Below are 21,731 nucleotides of genomic sequence, written 5' to 3'. Positions count from 1 at the left end.
TTAATATATTGCTACAGTTTATTTTTTGTTATTTGGATGTTGTTGTAGTTGACAAGAATATTATAAACTCTTGCCCAGACTGTATTATTACCCACTGCTAGGAAGATAAATTATAATTTCCATGTTAAGTAAAACTACCCAACAGTTAGAACAAGGAGCATGAATCCAGATAGGTTGTGTCCTTATGTTTAGCCAATCTCTTAGAAGAGGATTCAAGTAGTGTTGCCACTCAATTGCACTCAAATCATGGAGTGTCAAAAATGTTCAACGTAAAAATATCTGTACTGGACTTGTTTATTCACTTAACATTCCAAAACAAGTGAAGAAAAGCTACAGGATACATTCCAAATATTAGACAGAAGAATGTATTAAGGAAGAGACTGAAGAGGCCTCAGTCAGTTTCTGCCTTAATCAAAGTGATGTAAAAGGGAAGATATCATTTAACATGAGGCTTCCTAGGAATCTCACAAGTGGATCCTATGAGTTATGAAATGAACAAATATCTCGGCCTTCTTGGACATTTGGCATTTTTTCACCCTGCTGTCCCATTTCACGGCACACAGGACGGAGTTCAGATGCCCTGGGTTAGAATTAATCTCATCTGAGATTTGGAAAGTATTTCAGATGTAGATGTCTAAACTGTAGATCTCAGGACTTCTTTTATAGTCAATGAAGAATGATAGACTTTTCTAGGACATAGCAGGTTTGGCCTACTTTAGAAGCTTAATGAAGAGAGAGATAAGTAATGCTTTAGAAGTAAGTCAAAATTGTTCTCCTTCCCATTTGTTTGAGAAAGAACTGCAGGATTTCTGGAGCTAGAGTAAATGATATACAAGTCAATAATATTAAATGTCAGATTTCTATAGGAGCAAGGACCCTCTTATGAAATAGGTAGTCAAAGATATATTCTAAGTGACCAATTATCCAGAACCCTGACTAGGAAGAAGATGGGGATTAGTCAGAAACTAGAAACAGGAAAGTAAAACAGCAATAAGAACAACAAATAACAACTAGACTGCAAAGTTAAGCTGCTTTCCAACATTTCAACTATTTATGGCCAAGTGACTGAAAAAAATATTCTAAAAGCAAGGAAAAATCTGTCCTTGCTCCTCAATTCCTTATTACAGTCTGAAAGCAAGTACCAAAGATTGCTAGATAATGCATGGGAAAAGGTGGATGGCTTTAATATTTTCAGAATAAAATCCTGTCTCCTGACAGAACCTAATCACCAAACTGGAGGTGGTCAAAGTGGACTGGATAGCATCAGTACTGTAAAAATATATAATGTAAAACATAATGTAAAAACATATCCCCTTCTCCCCTTGAGAGAATCACTGAAATTGGGAAGACTTTCAGAAAAGTTGTGTGATAGTTAGTTAAATTCTGTGTAGATAAGCTCTGCAGTTACTGCTGTGCTAATGTGCTACCCCTTTAGAGATGGATAGGACATATCTGTCCTTCTGTCTTTGCCCCAGTGTTGTGCTCTATCACATGAAGATTTGTGTTCAAATCAGTGAACCCTATATATAACATGAGTGAAAAAACTGCAAACAGATCTTTCTCAGTCTTCACTTTTTCTTGTTGTTGCATACGTATGAAATTAATTATTCATTAGAGAGAAATATGGTTCTGGGTGGATACTCTAATCCTTGGACTATGGAAATGGGCTTGTTTCTTTTCTGTATTTACATTACCCAATGACTATGTCATAATTTTGTATGAGCAGCGAGACAGACTGCTGACAGACTGCTAGAGATCTTCATCCCTGAAGAAAACACAGAAAGGGCTTTCCTTGAGAAGTAAAATAAACTGCCCTAAGTCAAGACAGAGTCAGGATGATGTTCTTTGAGGTAGCTCTAGCTGCAGGGCCATTCATTTTTCTAGACTCTCATTGTCCCGAGGAGCTTCAGGTTGTGATCTCTCTGGTACTGAATGATCTCTGGCTCCAGGTCCTTGTTTGTAAAATGAGTTTAGAATTTCCAAGTGAGGTTTGTGGCTTTGGTGGGGTTTAATTAATGTTTGCACAGTATTCATGAGAATGAAAATGCTCAATAGTTATTAAATAATATTTTTAATAAAATCCTCCACTGCCTCATTGGAAAAAGGTATCAAGGGATAGGACTGATCTCAACTCTTTTCCACTATTGATTCTATAAAAGAACTCTTTAGTCGAAGCAGGCAGAAGAGCATTGTATTCCTTTTAAAAAAAGCTTATCCAAGTATTATCAGTCAGTTTCTGAGAACATTACTTCATGGCTTTACCATTAATATTTATTTTGTTGCCAGAGTTCAGGGTGATAAGTATTATTGTTACAAGATTTGCACTCACACCAAAAATTCCTATTCTTTTCACTAGGAATAACTCAAATAAGAAACCTCGTTAACCAAATAAGAAAATAAAGGTAGCAGGGCGTGGTGATGGGAGCAAGAGATCTGACTTTTGATGTCAAGCAGATCACTGTAAGTCTCACAGAAACTGGAGTTCCATCATTCCAAGCTTTCTTCTAGCTGGTGTTTATATCATCTAAACAATGTTACTGTATTAGGAAAAAAAAAAAAAATTTAATGAAACTACTCTTTTATATGCTATCTGAAAATTTCTCAGTCTTGTTTACTTTAGGCATGTAAAGGGTAAGGCAATATTTTGCTTTAGGTGTCTGAAGCAAATAGTGCAATCTTAACAAGAGACATAGAAAAATGTGTCTTTGAAAAGCATTCAAATAGTTACAGAAATGTGAACTGGGAAGATGGGATGAACTTCTATTTAAACATAAGATTTAATAGGTAGTACATGCACAGAGTAAAGAGGGAGAAATAGATTATTGAAAAAATATTTTAACTTATTTTTACAGGTAAGGAAAACATTTACTTTACACAAGTTCTATAGTTAGCAGCATCTCATGTCAAGCAAAGAAAGAGAACTTGCACTAAAGCTTTTTACTGCAATAAATTCCTGTTTTCTCTCCAGGAATGGGTATTGAGTTGATGTTAAGGAAAAGGTTGAAACCTGTAAGACAGGTTGCAGTTACTAATAATGCTCTTAACATGCCCCAGTTGCAAAGTAAACTGTAAGGGAGTTTAAGGGCAGGTTACAAAAATGTATTTTCATTTCACAGTTGATGCTTTTGATTAATTGGTAAGGTTCAAGTGTCAGACAGTAACTCATGGTTATTCAATCACTGTTGATTGCATGATCATGCCTTTATGACCTTATGTGTTGGAAAAAAGAAAGGACATGGCTGTTCTTGAAATGAAAACATTAATAAAGTCCTGACTTTTCAGTCTGTCTGTCCTTCTACTATGCACTCAGTGCAGTCAGTGTCTGAACACTTCTCAAGGATTTTAGTTTCATGTGCCAGGCATTACAGGAAATTTTCCCAAGGACAGAGGAGAGGTTGTCAACAAGCCCTTGACTCTCGTCTGTGCCACATCTATGCCTTGGTGCATCTTCCCCCAGAGCATCCAGGGATAGTTCAACATATGTAGACTGACTGAAGCTGGTGGGACTTCAGCCAGACACATGGCTTGGCCACACAGAGTAACCACTACAGTGACATTCATCCCAGTAATCAGCAGGCACAGTAACATTCTGGGATTAATTCCTAGATGAGCCACTGACTGAATGTTTCCCTGGATTGTGACACTAACATTCAGAGGTACAGAAGTTTTATCCTAGTTCTATGGGGAATTGAAGTAGGGAGTCTACAAGAGACGTGCACAAAGGATCACTGCAATCCAGATCAGCCTCTCATGGCAATTGACACCCCTGCCCATGGCATTGTCCTGAACTATGCAAATAACTCATGGCTGCCAGAAAACTTGACTGAAGATTTCCCAGGTTAATCCTCTAACCACAGGGCTATCTTTCTGTCATATAATAAAAAATACATAGCCAGGTGGTTTGGTATGACAATATAAAAGTCTTTCAAATTTACAAGAGATTTTAAATATGACGTGCCCCAATATGATTCAGTGTCACCCTATATTTTGTTTATTGTGACGAGATTAACAGATACTGCAAAAAAAATAGCCTTTCTTATTTGTCTTATTCCACCATGTCTTGAAATAATTCCACTTCATATTCTTTGTTTTTCTGTACCCAAAACTGTAATGTAGAAGGTTATTGATGTGATAATCAAGACTGCAGAAAACATTAATGAAATCATAGGAAATGTTTTTCAAAAAATGAATTTTGAACTTTAAATTCCTTTTAGTTATGCTTGAGAACTTATTCTTTACATTACTTTCAGTCATAGAACAAAATCATATCATATGGCCTGATCATGTAAAAACCTGTTAACTGTCCAGCATTTTAATTATAGGTTGTTGGCAACAAATGCCTACTAAAAATCTGCAGATTAGAAGCTATTTTTAAAAATTAAATACCTCATAATGTCAAATGACTGCAAAAATCCCATTAGGCCCAAGGTAAATTCACAAACAGGTAAAGATATTTATAAGGATGTAACAATAATAAAATAGGATATTTGTAGTGAATTATTTATCCATTTCTACTACAGAATAAAAAGGGAGTTATGCAGTCATAAACAAATATTTCTGTTCTAAATTACTTCACAAAGAAGGGACATTTTTCTCTCCCTCACGGCCTGCTGACCTCTGTAACCCCTGGATGCATACCTGACATGCAACATTTACTTTCACATAAAGATTGTGATGGTGGCAGAGATGAGATGATGATGATGATGATGATGATGATGATTGAGATGAGATGAGATGAGATGAGATGAGATGAGATGAGATGACTGACTGCTTAGCCACACCTTCCTTCTTCAAAGAGTGTATTCACTAGATTCTCCCTTTTCAAAAGGATAAACTGGAAACCTTTTAAATGTATTTCTATAATGAGCAGCTTAAATCATGTACTATCAATTTCTTCAGGAAAAAAAGCTACCATACTCTACCTCCACATTCATAATTGCCTGCTTAGGTTCTGCTGGGAGTGGGACAATTTTGGCACAACCAAGGTGGTGGAGATGCTTCCAGAGTGGAGGTAAATGACTGCAGTTCTCTGTCAGAGTGCCGGGCACATAGGTAACTGTCTTCCCAAGGGAATTTGCACTGGCAAATGCAGTGCAGCAACATAAACATCAGCAAAGATTGCTAATGCAATCCCAGCTTTCACTGCTGAGTTCAGTTGCCACCTTTCATTGTGCAACTTCATTTGTTTTTCCATCTATTTATAATGTCATTTCTCTTCATAAGAGAACAGACAGCAGCATATTGAGATACCTTGTCTCAAACTCACCCAGAGTAGGGGTATTTAAACCACCACCTTGTCCCAGGAACAGGAGTCACTGTTTGCCCCATCACTGCCACATGGAAAATCTGGGTGCTAGTGATTGTGGGCACAGGCAATTAATGTTTGCAGTGTTTGTCACAGATCCAAAACAGAGCTCAGCCAGGCAGAAAAGAGACAGCACCCTGATTTGAAAAATTCCCAATCTGGAGGTTATGTAAAGAGGAAGATTGTCTGCCTGTTACTATGGCAACAGGTTTAAAAGGGATCTTGTCACCAGGCTGCTATTTCTTCCTGTACCCCACAGGAAAATCAGGATGAGTCCTCCTCCATCTCAGTGGGTTGAACTCAACAGAAAAGTTCACTATACAATGGCAGAGCAGCAAGAGGCAGCACCAAAGGTGTACACCTGAGCAAATAATGATGAACTCTGAAAAGAAAATAATTCTTTTGGGTCAAACTAAAATTTTGGCTAAAACTAAAATTTTTTTGAGAATCAAAAATCTGTAAAGAACTGATGCTGAAGCAAACAGAAAATCAAATAACTTTCTTCAGTTCTGATAAATTAAAAGCTGAATTAATTATTTTAAAAAAGAAATATAAAGGTAATTTTGAAATACAATGGTATTTTAAATTGAGCAGTCATTGTTCCATGGCAATAATCAATGGTTTTGGTGATTAATTATTACATTATTTCTTTCCCAGAAGAGCACTCTGTAAAATAAGTGAAGTCTTTAAAATATATCCATGTTTTAAATAAATAGTAAAAGGCAATTTAGAGGGAATATACAATAAATACTTTTGCTTGGATACATGAGCATTAGTTCTTGCAGTCCCCTTAGTATTGGATGGAGTGGAAAACTTCCTCTGTGATATATCATCATAAAAAGTGGACAAATTCAGAAGAATTCCAAAAACATTGAGAAAAAAAATCAGGGAACAAGGTAATAAATGTCAGCTTTTTTTTGTTTGTTTTATTTTTATTTAAGAATCAATGATAAATATTTCTTAATAGAAAAGAAACCCCAGAGATTTGGTGGTTACATCCAGCTGAGTAGTTGGTCCAAGTGTTTGGATCCTTGGGATTAAATTTTGGCAATTATGCTATCACAGGCAGTATTTCAAAAGAACCAGTTTCACCCTTCCATGCCATGATCTTTCTGACTGGGAACCCATGCAGCTTTCTAACACATTTATTCCAGTCCAGCACAAATTGTGCATTCTGCAAAATGCAGCCCTGATTAGAGATGATCTACCTCAAGTAACACAAGTGTCATAGGTAAAATGACCAAGAACTTTCCCAGCAAAGGTTCACAACTAATCCTGGCCACATGAAGTTAATGGGAGATTTGTTACTGCTATCAACATGACAAGGATTTCCCTTGTACTTCCAGAGCTGTGCATAGATTTCTGTGTATGCCTTTGAGTTGTACTCTGCAATTACTTTGGCTTCCTTTAATTGCTGAGAAAATAGTGGCAGTTTTATGACCACGAGGGAAATGGATTGTCTCATGACCTAATAACTGCAAGCAGCAAAATTTTATCCTTTAGGAAAGAAAATCCATAAAGCCAGGCACAATAAGGAACAAAAGAAGTTTAATGGTGAAGCGCTAGCATTTCTGCTCTGTATTTGGAAGCATTATAACCAATTGTTCAATGATATTCACATAGTGAAGCCCCAGTTGACTCCCTGCAGCTGGATTTTTCCAGAAAATAAGCTGATGTGTTAGTTATTTTAGATCAATCTAGTTCTGCTACTTTATATTTTTTCCAAAACTTTGCTGATCATACAGATTCTGTGAAAAAATATTAGTCATAAATCATTTTGTAGACTTACCTGTGTTACAGCACTGTTGAAAGGTGAATAATGGCAATATAGTTCAAACTTGAAAAGCACTGTGAAGGCTGTGTGCTGCATACTCGTTGGTACCAAGACATCACACACTTCAAACCAATGGAAATTAATTTTGCACAATCCTGAGGAGTCCCTGCATTGCTCTGCTCTATATCCTGGAACTTTATACAAATCCCATATTGCCTCTCATGGATTTCTGTCCTGTCCTTTTTCTTGGCATGGGCACAACATTGTGACTTTCATCCTCTCCATACAGTCCAAGGGCCGATTTTTCTACCCAGAAGATGTGAGAGGTCTTCATTCCTCAGATACTATTTCCACATTTCTCCATTTATACATATAGCATGCCCTTTTCTCCATGCCAGGCAGACAGTGTTGTAACCTGGCTTTAGCTTGTCCCTGGTCACAGCTTTCCTCAGTTAACACAATTCTGTACTTTCCTTCCTCCCAGTATATTGTGCTTTGAGTCCCTTACCAGCCTGTTCACCACCTACAAGGTTCCATTCTTGCTCATCCACTATTATTTTGCACTCCTTTTATTATATATCCTTTTCTCTTATCATGCTTATTTATCTCGGAAAAAAATACCTTGTTGAACAGTCATCTACTAATCTTTATTTGAAAAATGGATTGATGTGGAAAATTGTTGGGCTGAACAGCAGGATTTGTGCTATCATATATTTGTTCCACATGCAGACACCTGTGTAACCATGCTCAAAACTGACTACTGAATAAATTGCAGCATTCCACATGGTCCTTACTTCTCCCTTTGGATTTTCTGACTTTGCTCCAGTTTGGTATGTTCTGGACTCTGGTGTTGTTCTAAGAATACAATTTGAATGCCCATTTTTATCTACCATGGGAGTTATAAAAACCATCTTACCCTTGATCATTATTTGTCATGTGGTTCCACTGAATTAGCTTGGGCTGTCAAAACATTTTCTGTGGTTTAGATGTATCTGTGTGCCTCAGATCACCTAAATTTATGCATTTTTGATGTAGATTTCTGCACTGGAGCTTGTCAGCCACTGTTTTTGCCATAGTCAGCAGGGACAAATATGTACATTAAGGGTAGTATTCATCTGTCATTCTTGGACATACAGTCCAGGCTTCAGAATAATCATGCCTGTTTCTCAGTCAAAAATAAAACCATATCCAGACTGTGTATTTGTAAGGATCTTTGGCCGGTGTTGTTCCTGAAATCATTTGTATGTTATCAGTTCCTATTTCCATAGTATGAAACTGTGATGGCAACAATTTAACTGTATGGGCTAGACACATCCTCCAGCTCTGTTTACACTGCTAATTGATACATGCCTGCCACACAGTGCCCAGGATTCTGAATAGAGAAGTATTTGTTTTTCAGGTTTATGTGTCAGAACAAACCAAGCAGCCACATGCAGCCCATGTGCTGTTTGACAGCTTTGGGCATTTTGGTGTTTGGCTTTAGGTCCTCAGAACCCCCTACTTCTTTCCTTTGGCTGTGCAGAGAGACTGGAGGCATAAAGTACCTCGTTGCAACAGTGCTGCAAGAACCAATATAACTTGTCTTTGAGGGGATGCCACTCAATGTTCAATATTTCAATTAAGCAGCCTGAGCAGTTACGTAGGGATTCATGGATAGGTCAATGCAGTGCATGAAAAGCACATGCATCACCAAAAATACAAGTCATCTTCTGAAACTGGTCATTCAATCTTTGCAATTTTATGTAAATTTTATGCCAGATGCTGTGCTACATAAATAGATTGGAAATCTCATGAGACCATAGCAGAGGCTTCAGGCATTTGTATTTCCAGGACCTCTTCCTTGCATTTGGCCAATTAGTCAGTCTTCTCAATCCCTGTAAATATTCATTTTAAAGGCTAGTATAGAACAGAAAAAAATACTGTAACGAGTTAATGAGGAAACAATACTCAATAATACTACTTAATGCACACCTTGGACAGACATTTTTCCAGCTAAAACATTTTAATTATGCATTTTCATGTTTAATATCTACTTGTTTAATTAATATGCCCATTTTCCCAATATTTCGTTTTTTATTAGTTATAGGTTAAGCTGTGAGGATATATTTTTCATAATGCATTTCAACTCTGATTCAACTGTGTGAAACAGCAAGATACAGCAATCTGTTTTTGTCTACCACCTCTCTTTGAAAGCTAGATTAGGTATGCCTTTTCAGCAGTGCATTTTCCTGGTTACACTAGGCAGAAGAACAGTTCCTTCTCCAATGAAAACAGCACAGATGTTTCAGATGGGAAAGCAGTTTACTGCAAGACTTATACAGTTAAAGCAATTCAAATTAATTTCACAATAGAAAGAAAAGTAAGAAAAAAATCAGGCATCATTTAGTAGTTCCAGAAAGTATTATCATGCCCTGAAAGCTTGCTTCTAATATGCAACACACAAAAAGATTTGTGGAGACAAGAACCTCTTTTGAATGTCAGAGAAGTTTCTGTGTTTTTCTATTGATGCTCTTTAGCCAAGAGCAGTGTTCCAGGAACTCTAGAAATGCACAGCTTTTGTGTTTCATTACTTAGAGGGTTTTAGCCTTCTAGCCTAGAACATTAATAACAATTCTAAATCATAATTTCAAACATTATTCTTGGTCCTTGAACCTATCTTTCTTTTTATACTGACTAGCACAAGGAAAAATCTTGGATGATTTAAATTTGGTGGCCAGACCCCAAACACAGTCACACTAACGTTTGCTTGGAGCAAGAGAACAACTCTCAGAAAACCCAGAAATGAAAACAGGAGGGGAAAAAAAAGCAGGACACAACATGGCATAACAGGGAAAGATTTGAAAGAGATAGGAAGGGATGCAGAAATCCTTCCATCTGCTGAGGTTAAAGGTTGCAATATCTGCACAGTAGTCTCTGAAAAAGAAGACCTTTAAGGGATTTTCAGGGTTTTGGAATTACTGGATTCTCTGACATGACAGCCCATGTCTTGTTCTAGGTCCACCCCCAACCCCAGTTTAAATATTATCTGACTATCCATTGAAGTTAGTTGGAAGATTCCATTTTGCTCTGATGAAATCTAAAAAAAGCCATTCCTATGCTCTCATATAATATATTTTCTCTGTTCCTATTCCTTTATCTCTTTGTCTGCTTTGGGTTATGTTTATTTTTTCTTCTGTCTCCCTTTAGCTCTTTAGTTCTGATGGTGGCATTTTATGTTTTTAGAGTGATTGCCCAGAGCAAACATGAGAGCTGCTGTCAAACTTCAAGTTAGAGACTAAAACTTCAGTCCAATTTGTCGTTATTTGATCTGTCAAATATGAAACTATTTAATGCTACCAAAATATTAAATTTATTTTGGAAGGATTGAGAAAAAAATTGCTGTATTTTATGAATTTTTATGAATTAGCTGTGCTGTGGTCATTGACCATAGACACACTTTTAGCCCCTTGCAAATGCTAGGAAAGCATGTTAGCTTAATTGAATTTTAAGCTAGGACATTTTACTTGGCAGACTAAGAGCTAGTGCATGGGCAATTACACTGCTCTGGTACCACATAGTAATTCATTCAGCCACATCTTAACTGTTTCTTCAAGCACTTCAGTCTCCTGAAGAAAGTTGACTGAATAATACAAAGCACACATTACTTGATAAATTTATATATTGTATTTCAAAATTCTGAAGATTTTTCAAAATATTTGTATGAAGAAGTAGCTGTGTCTGGGATAAAGAACAGGTTTGATATCCTAGACTGACAAACCTAATTGGAGTGATAAATTTAAATTATGCACATGTAAGTAATTTGGGAGTTTATCTAGTTTTAGTTACTTTCTATGACAGAGTTAAGAAGGGGCAATTACTTCTGGAAAACATCTACTTCTTAATTCATGTTTTAATTATTTTGATTACACTTAATAAATGCCTATAGCAGTTTCTAGATAATGTGTTTCAAACAAAAATAATTCAGACATTCCATGTAGCACAGAAAATGCTATATGAAAGCATGCTATGTGAAAGCAACATACAGAAAATTGTATTTTTCTATGGTTGCAAAATGAGCTGGAATCACAGGGAGCCATGAAGGACAGAAAAGCCGTTGTTAGATTATCCATTGCAGTGCAGTCAAATCATCACTTCTCATATTCCTGGGGATGTAACATGATGAAAATATTTGAAGCCTTCTGGGCCATGTTTGATGTTGCATGAGGCCTAAAGAAATCACCAGGGACTAGCAATTCCGTGCTCGAGAACTCATTTAAAATTAGTTTCTTATTCTCTTTCTTTCATTCTGGATCTCTGCCATGCACTATTCATTCATAGATGTGCAAGATTGTGATGAAATGGCTTGGGGTTGACTCTTATCGTGTTGTTAGAGTGATAGAAGAGCTTCCTTCCACCTCCCTCTGGCTCACACCTCTGTGAATATTAATATCAGAAAATCCATAAGCACTTTAAAAAATATTTCCTATATTGCAACTTCCTATTTTTGTAAAAGGAGAACAGTACCTTCCATATAGAATCATAGAATAGTTTGGGTTGGAAAGCACCTTTAAAAGTCATCTAATCCAACCTCCCTGTAATAGGCAGGGACCATCTTCAACAAGATCAACCTCTTCCAGTGTTTTACTACCCTCATTGTAAAAAAAACTTCTTCAGTCTATCTAATCTCATGGGTTTGTAAGGACTACGGTAGTAATCTCTGTCAGGTGCTTTGGGAACCCTTTATGGGAAGCAGAGACTAAGTAAATTGAGCACATGGTCCATTATTCTTCCCCTGATAATGTTTGGTAATATCCTGGGTAAAGTACCACTAATTACAGGACTACTTTATGTGGCTGAATTCCAAAGCACTGTTATAATTTACTGCCACGTCTGTATTTAATCAAAATTACGTCATTTCAGAGAAACAGTTATATTTCCTTCCTGTAACTACATTTATAGGTATTATAACCTAAATAGGAAAACAGACTGAGCAATCAGCAGTAATAAGATTTTATTTTAATGTAATAATAGCCAAGAATTAAGTAAAAGAAACGGACAGGAAAACAAAATAGAAGCAGAAAAGGATACATGCACAGACCCATCAGTTTGATGCCATGATAAAGTATGGAGGTGGCATATGTACCATTAAATCCGTCTTTGACTTCAGTATGGCATTATGCCAGGCTGAAGAATACTTCACTGCTTGTTAGTTTAATGCTGCATTCATTTTAAAATGTTGTGTGCAACTCTGTTGAACTTAGGGTGTAACAAAATTATCAAAACATCTCCCACAATAGGAAATACACAGCATTTAGGTTATGAGATAGCTTATGCTAAAGACTTGCAACCATTTGCTGTATGCATTGAAGGTATCTTGATATAACACATATTCGTTGAATTAAATAAGAGAGATATGAGTATTGATCTGTTTCATGACCATATTCAGGCCTTGAGTTTTCACCAGCAGTGGAAATATGATTTAGGAGAGCTTTGTCATATGATTAGAAACCCTTCCAAGTGCTGTCAATTACTGTGTTATATCTACAGCCTGGTTTCAAGTGTCCAGTTAAAAAATATTCTCTAGCTTCCATTCTGGTTCAGACCTACAACTTCCTTGCATCAACCACCTGTGCAAGATTATTTAGATTCTTAGAACAAATTTGCAGAAAGGCTGTGCTAAGTGGGTTGTATAAACACTTACACATCTGTCTTATCCTCTGAAGGATTATCTCGCATCTTATCTCTTTGTCTGCTATTGAAATGTTTCTTAAATAAGCTGAAATTGAAGAGGAAAAGTGAATGGGAAAATCAAATTGAAGTATTTCTGGGCTTGTTTTTAATTTTCTGTTTGTAACATTTGACAGCTGCAAGAAATTGTATGAGAGAAAAAAATCAAAGGCTTAAGTATCAAAATCTTTGCTTACAAGCTACTCTTATTTAGCAATCATGCTTGCATAATAACCACAACTTGGTGCACATGGTTCATAGGAACAAATAATCAAGTATATAAAATTCCATAGCTTGTACCTAAATACATTTGGGCTTTTTTTCAGGAATAACTTATAGTGAATAAGTAAATATTTTGTAGCGTGGTCATAAAAAGGGCAAATGTATGGTAATAGCATTAATACTTCTGGACTAAGGATAACAGATGTTCAAATAGTATGAAATGCTTATTGATAAACTTATACTTTTTTTATATTGTTTAGCAATATAAAAATTTAGCTTCATTTCAGCATGTTCATATTTTTTTCTTCTTGCTGTTTATTATTCATACTTATGAAGTGTGAACTTAGGATCATGAAGCTGAGATTCATTGAAGAAAATGAAGTTCAATTTATGGTACAAAAATGAGACCATGGAGCAAGGATACATTTAATATATCCAACTGTCAAACCACCAAAATAGAAACTAGACCCATGTAACTTAAATGATTAGTCACAAAGTTTGACATATGAGCTATAAATATTAAATAATAAACTGAATACTTGAATGTATCCATTAAATTTGAGTAAATTTACACAGCTTCATAACATCTAGAATTGCTAAAACACAATTTTGCAAAGAGAAAGGAGGCTATATTCTCCCCCTAATTTAGTCATAGTGAACAATTTTAAGCAGTTTTTAAATGGTGGAAGAAATTTCATGAATGGTAAGACTTTCCACCAAGGTCATAGAGAAAAAATGTTTCGTTTTTCAATATACTTGGAATTTTCAAGTTAATCTTTTAATCAGACACATAACACAGGTTTTATGTGTTCTCATGACAGACCAGCAGTACTCATGGTCGCCTTCTCAGCACTTCAATGAAGAAAGATACTCTCCTGCTCCGAGGAATATGAAAGGATTATCTGGTAGTCGCAATCAACCACAGTTATGTTCAGCTCATACTTGTGGCTTAGCATCCCCTGAAGATTGTGAACATACCCACGACCTTATCCACCATGGGCAGGAGCCAAGGCCATCGTATCTTCTCAGCCCCACGGAGAGTTGCCCGCTGGACCACCACCGTTGCTCCCCACGCAGCTCCATTCATTCTGAGTGCATGATGATGCCCATGGTAATGGGCGATCACATGTCAAGTAGCACTTTCCCCAGAATGCACTACAGCTCTCATTACGACTCAAGAGACGACTGCGCCATGTCTCACGGTAACCCTAAGATTAACCGTATTCCTGCAAATCTTTTGGACCAATTTGAGAAACAGCTTCCTCTTCACCGGGATGGGTTTCATACTTTACAGTACCAGCGGACCTCAACAGCTGCGGAACAACGCAGTGAGAGCCCGGGAAGGATTCGCCATCTCGTTCATTCTGTCCAGAAACTTTTTACTAAATCTCATTCTCTGGAAGGATCATCCAAGGGCAATGTTAATGGAACAAAGGGAGACAGTCGAGGGGACGATCATCATCATGGGCACCATTCCAAGCATAGCAAAAGGAGTAAAAGTAAGGAGCGAAAACCAGAAGGCAAGCATAAATCTGGAATGAGTAGCTGGTGGAGCTCTGATGATAATTTGGACAGCGATAGCACTTACCGAACCCCTAGTGTGGTAAATAGGCACCATGCAGATCATATATCCCATTGCTATCCTGAGGCACTCCAGGGGCATTTTGGGGATCTCTCATTGAAGACTTCCAAAAGTAACAATGATGTGAAGTGTTCGGCTTGTGAAGGGCTACCAATGACCCCTGATAGTAAATACATGAAAAGGAGTTCTTGGTCCACGCTTACAGTAAGTCAGGCTAAAGAAGCTTATCGCAAATCATCACTGAACTTAGATAAGCCTCTGGTTCATCAGGAAATCAAACCTTCCTTGAGGCCGTGCCATTACCTTCAGGTAAGAGGAAGATTTTCTTGAGATTTTAATGAAAAGAGCATCACAGTATATGCCATAGTCATTGTAAAAAAATATACAAAGGTACCTCTCAAAGAATTTCTGTGTGGCTCTCCTAATGCAGATATCAGATATTCCGTTAAAGTGAGAAAGCTCTGGCTTTTGTCTTTGTTTATAGACCACAGATTAAAAACTATAAAACAGGTGTGATATAAATTAGTTTCAGGTCAGTAGAGGTGTTTTCATCTTTGGAATTCACACTGAATATCTTGATGAAAGATATATATTACACTAAAAAGGGAGCAGTACTCTCAGCAGTCTGAGAGCTAGAAAAAGTGTTTCAAATACATCCATGAATGAGTGATTTTAAAAACAGGCTGTGGGGAATCCTATTTTTGTGTTCTTTTATTCCTTTTCTCCATGACTTTGTAAGTAACAGAAGAGTGGATTTACTGGTGTACCAAATTGCTTTGTTGTGGTAATGATTGGATCACCCAGGATCATATTGAACTGAGCCTCTTTTGAAACCATACTATAACAACATCTGTATTAAAAGATACATGAGTACCTCAGGGAGAAAGATATTTCAGGCCTGGGACCCAGACTGATTTTGATGGTGTTCTGCATGTGTGTTCTCTTGCAGCAACAAAGAAGCTTCCTCTTTCTCCTGCATTTAAATTTTAATACCTCCTGCTTGATGCCATTTGCCACCCCAAAGTCATGCTAATGTAACTATCATGTTGCAAAATGATCTGGATCATAAAGTGACATGGCTTTAAGGAATACTTTCTAAAATACTATTTTTAGACACTTGTATAATTTACCTGACCGACATCCAGCAAAGTCCTATCACAAGTGACATAAGCACATCAGATTATACAGACAACTTTAGTGGATGCAGAGCAGAAAGGAGAGAGTACCTTGGAGTATAACCTCTTCAGCTAGCTTTGTCACCAGAAAAAAATGTAGTATACAAATATTCCTTTAGTAATTTATACTACGTATAGCCTGCAAAGCCCACATTGTTTTGAGTACGTTCTCTTCTATTTCTTTTTAAGGAACTCCTCTTTCTCCAGAACTTCACCAGTTCTCATATTAACACAGGGAAATCTCTAGTCCAGATCTATGTATTTAGAGCTTTTCAGTTTCCCTGGGCACTGCAGAAATGACTATACTTCTGTGCAGAACTCTCTCCTCTCAGAGCTATAGGTGTCCAATAATGATGAGTCACACTGGAAGAGCCAGATCTTTTCAAATGCATATGCAGACATTCAGGATCAATCTTCCCTACTGAAACAGGGAAAGTTTCTGATTGTAGAGAAAGGAAAATAAATTGCAGCCCTTGGAGCATTACCATGCAAATTGATTCCAATCTAGACTGACAGCTGTGGTATTTTATCATATCCAAGTACATTCTCACATATGTAAAATAGACTGCACTTCCCTAGAAGTTTTTGATCTAACTCAACGAGCCAGAACTGGAAGTGCGTCATGTGCAGAGACTTCCATTCTGTCTATGTTCTAAAACCATGCATACAGCTGTGACATTGCAGAGAAGTTTAGATATGATTAGATTTTTCTTTCCCATTACATACTTCTACCCTGAAAACTCTGGTTCCTCTATACCTCTTTTGGGCTTAGTGCTTTCCTTCCTGAATCATGTTTCATTGTTTCTTCTTCCCCATCCCCCACTCCTACATCTCATTTGTCTTTCTAGAAGCTTTCAATTTTTAATTTTCATTGGCCTTCTCCTTGCTCCCAACTCTTATCAGCATCCTCAAGTGAATGTGAAAGACTGAGCTCACAAACTAACTTGGTTATCACTAAGCTTTAGATCAAGCCCAGTGACAGGCCTAGGGGTTAGAAAAGCACACTTCTTTACAGATATTTTTTATGCTTTTTGTGAATTAGGATTACTACAGAAAGGAATTTTCATTCAGTAATTAGGAAGGCTTATCCAGCTTAAAATCTAGGAGACGTGAGTTCAAATTTTTGCTGCACAGAGACTTTGTTTTTAAGACCCTTTAAAATGGGACAGTACCCATTCCCTATTCACAGGGATCCTATAATGGAAATGTGTTATGACTCAAGTGTTCAGTTACTACCACAAGGAATCTATACTTGTGTCCAAAGCAGTAATACAAGGAATTCTATAACAGAAATATTCTCATTATAAAATATTAAAATAAAACATATGTTTCATCATATCATAATATGTCACTCAGAGCACAGATAGCCTTCAGATTGAGTGGCTGGCTTATTCACTGCCCAAGGTCAGCAAACAAATTGAGGGGATTCCATTCTGCAAATGTCATAACTAAATGCTTGGTTTTGAAACTTCTGCTTTGAGGGATGTTGGGCTGTCACAATGTAATCATTAAGATCAGAAATATGTCGCATTATTACCTCTGCCAGGAACTTCCTCTCTGACCCAGGAAATGTAATTTGTTATTCTCTGAACTATTCAATTGCTTTATCTGCAAAACTGAGGAGGGATATTTAACTTTTCTTATGGCAGTGTAAGCAGCATCACTGAATAATGATTGGATAAAAATAATCATTAGGTTCAGAAACTGACAAAGGTAGAGAAACATGTCAGAATCCCTACCCAGGAGATTTTACTGCCTTGCTCAAAAGTAGATGGCAATGAGAATTCAAGGGATTATGAAGTTGATGTGCAGCAGTAGATTTCTCTGAGGTGCACAAGTGAACAGATTAGCATAAAACCCCAAGGCCTTTCACAGGATCTCTGTTTTAAAAGTGGTATTAAATACATTTTTCCTGACTGATGTCAGCTATATATTTTTAATTCTTTTTAAAATACAGTTGTGAAATTAAAGTCCTTCAATGAATACATAAATATGTAAGCATACCTCAGAATAACAAAAATAAATTTCTATATTTATGTATTATTATCATTTATATATATATTTGTTGTTGTTGTTCTACTACCTTTTTTCTACTTTTGTTCTACTACCTAGTTATATGAGGTTTCTCAGTAGCCAACTCACTTTTCTATCTATTAGTTTTCTTCCAATTATTTTTTTCAGTATCTGCATGAAATATTTCTACTTCTGTTTTCCATTGAGACTTTGATATGCAGAATCTCAAACTGAAAGACCATGGCAGTCTTATGCCTGTGCTTGAGACTTTGTTTACTGTCTTATGTTTCTGGGCTTCCACTTTGTCTTCTGTCATAATTATTGAGCTTCTTTTCCTTCAAACTGAAACTCTGAAGAGTGAGTATAGGAATTTTCTTTCTAAGAAGGAAGCTACTAGCAAATTAACAAATGCCTGGAAAAAGAAGATAAGGGATTTTGAAATTGTCTGCTCTTTATATGCTTCAGTCATGTCCTAGAGTTGAAAGCAAGTATTTATTTAACCTGGTAAATCTCCAAGCTTAATCTCTGGCTCCTCTTTTAGGGTTTCGCATTTCCTTCTGCACACAGTCCTTGCGGCTAAGGCATCTCCTTGGATTGGGAGTGTGGTGCTGTAAGTCAGAGGTGATTCAGTCAGCATGCCTTTTTCAAGCATGGGTGGTCATCTAGTCCTAAAGTGGATGGTTTGAGAGAACTAAATGAGTCTAAATAAAGCTCTATAATATAGATTATATTTATAATTTAAAACCTAGATCAGATTTGCTTCACTCCTTCTACAATGGAAGTGACGGGAACATACAGGAACAAGGGAGAGGGTAAGAGTGAGAAGCTAATTTGGGAGGGCTGTAATGTCAATCAGTTGATCAATTATTGATCAAAAAATAACAGATCAAAAATTGATCTGCCTCAAGAGCAGAAGGCTACCATTTGTAACTGTACACTAACCGCATATATCAGACCATATCTTGTGAATATTTTATCAGACCATATCTTGAGCTGCAGTTATTATGTATGGGTCTTTAATTTCTATTTTGAATGCAGACAAATTGAGCATTTCAGTGCATTTCTGGGCACCAAACACTTTGCCACCCCACTCAGCAGGCAAAACAGCCCAGGTAGAACACACATGCAATAATGCACACTTTTGTATAGTTTTAGCTATAGTGGCTGCTACTGTTTTCCAAGTCATTTTAATTTTAATATAAAATATGTTAAGAAGAAGATAAATGAGCTGTGAGATCTCCTCTGTCTTCATCAGTTGTTTTGGCTAATAAGGGTTCACATGTGTACAGTGCAATGACTTTGATTAATTCCACTCTGATATGAGTACTAGCAACAAGCAAAGATTTTTAACAGAAAAAAAAAAGGATATGAACTAGATAACTGTGCTGAAAGGATATGCACAAAAGAATCACTTCTGGTTTCCAGAACTGAAATAACTTTGAATGCTAGTTAAAGAAAAATAATTCTTATAATAGAGCCAAAAGATAGGCAAGGGCTTCACACTCACCATGACTGTTGTTCTGGAGCACAGTGCGATGTGTCACTGATTAATATTCCTTCCTCACCCATTCAACAGCCTCCAAAGCAGCAAGCAATTGGGGTAAACATACCACAAGGTACAGTGAATGAGTCAGCACTAAAAAAGGAAACAGCATGTTGTTCTAAAAATGGCTTCAACCCACTCCTGTCTTCCTAGTGCATTTAAGTACGAGCGTCATCGGTTACAGCAGAGGCACTGCTAAGAATGTGGATAATAATGTCAGCTGTGTATGCTACAGAATAAAAGAAAAGCACAGTTGGTCTCTTTAAAAAAGAAAAAGAAAAAAGCAGCAGTTTCAACAAGGCTCTTTGCTGGTTTAAGTTAAGGCTACATAGAGAAAACCTTTGAGGACAAGCTAATGGATAAATAGGCCTTAAGTCCTCAGTCACATTTTCTCAGGAACTCTGCTGGTGACAGTACAGATTCCCAAAAATGAAACCACTGCCCTTGTGAGGCACACAACTGCTTTGTACTCTCCCTCTAGTTTGCAAGGAGGGATTTGAACTCAATGCACTTTTCTCAGCACTTCATTTTTGTGAAACTAGATTGTATCTGCTTGCTTGACATAAAACCCGTGCATGAACTACAGAAACTACATCCAATCCTCTACCAGTGAGTGCACACTGTGGAGCTAGCCAGAGCTAGCAGAGTTTTGATACTCACATCCAAATCACTATCACCCACGCTGCCTTCACAATGATTTATGACCAGCCACCGCTGAAGAATTAACTGGGTTGTTTCCACAGCATGAAAAGCTAGTATAGACAGCAGGGTAGCAGGGCAGTATGCATCCTCAATCAGCATGGACAAATGCTGTACCATTTGGTTTTCTGCAGGCTGAGACATCCATGTCCCAGCCACCCCTATAACCTTCCAGTCAGCAGCAGAGATGTGCAAGACAAACAGGTAGTGCCCAAACAATAGGGAAATGAAGGGACAGTTTTTTGCCCTACGGTCCATTCACAGTGTTGATGTCAGTCTGCAACATCTCGTGGAGCATTAAATAAAAAGGAGTAATAAAGCTTACACTTCTCTGTATTACTGAATGCTGATGGGTTTGTGTATCACAAATCCTATAATACCTAAATACCCCTCCCAAAGGGAAATACATTCAAACAATAATACTGTAAAGAAAAGCTCTGACCAAACAGCTGTCTTAAATCACTGGTATCTTGAATTACTGTGTTAATCAGTAGTACAGGGCACTGCTTCCATGCCCATGTACTAGGATCCTCATATTGAATAAAATGAATTACTGAAACTTTTTTCCAAATGAGAGTAGAAAGATTTCAGAGTTAGTATTTTCTTAAAGCTGCCAGAACATGTCCCTATTACTGTGGAAATGTCAAAGCTATGAGCAGAAAAGGGAGGCTGTGATCCTACTGCCCTTTAATCAGGGGGAGTTGTCCTCTTTATGATGTTAGAAGTGTGTTACCAAATTGTTTCTCAATGTTCACTTCACTGAAGCTGAAGGTTGACCTTTGCAGTTGTTACTCAAAGGTGTCACTGGTTCTGAAGAAGTTTTCATACGGGAGTAACTTACTGTTATATACACTCAGGCCATCTGTCAAAGGAGACTGCACTTGGGGCTGTAATGACTGCACACTCTCCTAGGCCACAGGTTTGCTGCCTAGGGCAGACCCCACTCCTCTCTTGAGCAGTCCATGCCATTCTTCCTGCAAGGACATGACTGTAAAAATGGTGAAGTATTCACAAATGTTGCTTTGTTTTTGTTTTTTCTGGGTTTGGCCATCTTACAATGCTGTGCTTAAAGCTTGTTTTTTAAAGTGGAATGGCAAATGTGTTTAAATAGCTCATTGTCAAGTTTCTTGGTACTTTGGTAGGGAAACACTTTTTGAAAAGTATGCAGATAGTTAAGCATTACATAGTAGATAGACAGGAGAAAAATACTCATTTTGCTCTGGAAGCTAGATAATTACAGTTATCTGGACTTAACTGTTCAAACCATTATGTCAATCTTTAGCTAAAATCAGAAAAAAAATGATGAGAGGCAAATACAGCTGTTAAATAGCCTTTAAAATATTTATGTTTTAAAGACATTTACTGTTTTTTCAGTAGTAGACCTGTAACAAACTGAAAAAAAAAAGTTATATAATTTCCTGCTTCAATTTAATAAGATGCTGTTTACCACAGGCCACTTTCTGAGTCAGCCCTGCATATGCTGCCATTTAGGTTCATCCCTCTCTAGCCTTATAATAGCTCTGCAACCCTGGAGACCTTGCTCTTTAGTCTCTATGGTTTCAGAGGTGCTGTGATTTGTAAGTTTGTTGGGAGCACCTCTCCTTTTCTTCTTTTAAGGGGCATTTTTTTTTTCTCTTACTTTATACTTCTGTAACCTTGAATGGTCTCCAGGGTCTTGCCCAACTCAGAAAAACTTGTAGTCAGCTTCAGTT

The 21,731-nt window shown here is 37.1% G+C and overlaps 1 protein-coding gene across 9 annotated transcripts in view; it reads left to right on the top strand.

Annotated features, from left to right (window-relative positions):
* DLGAP2 (DLG associated protein 2) overlaps window positions 1-21,731 on the top strand; it is a 449,026-nt gene that overhangs the window by 354,048 nt on the left and 73,247 nt on the right. For all 9 annotated transcript variants that reach the window (XM_053938073.1, XM_053938076.1, XM_053938074.1 and 6 more), the window contains one exon: window positions 13,829-14,898. In XM_053938073.1, coding sequence (XP_053794048.1) covers window positions 13,829-14,898 — 1,070 coding nt within the window. The remainder of the gene's footprint in view (window positions 1-13,828; window positions 14,899-21,731) is intronic.

This window comes from Vidua chalybeata, chromosome 3, assembly GCF_026979565.1.
Source record: "Vidua chalybeata isolate OUT-0048 chromosome 3, bVidCha1 merged haplotype, whole genome shotgun sequence".
Classification (NCBI taxonomy): domain Eukaryota; kingdom Metazoa; phylum Chordata; class Aves; order Passeriformes; family Viduidae; genus Vidua; species Vidua chalybeata.
Note: the sequence above shows the minus strand (reverse complement) of the source record. Positions and strands in the feature narration are given on the sequence as shown.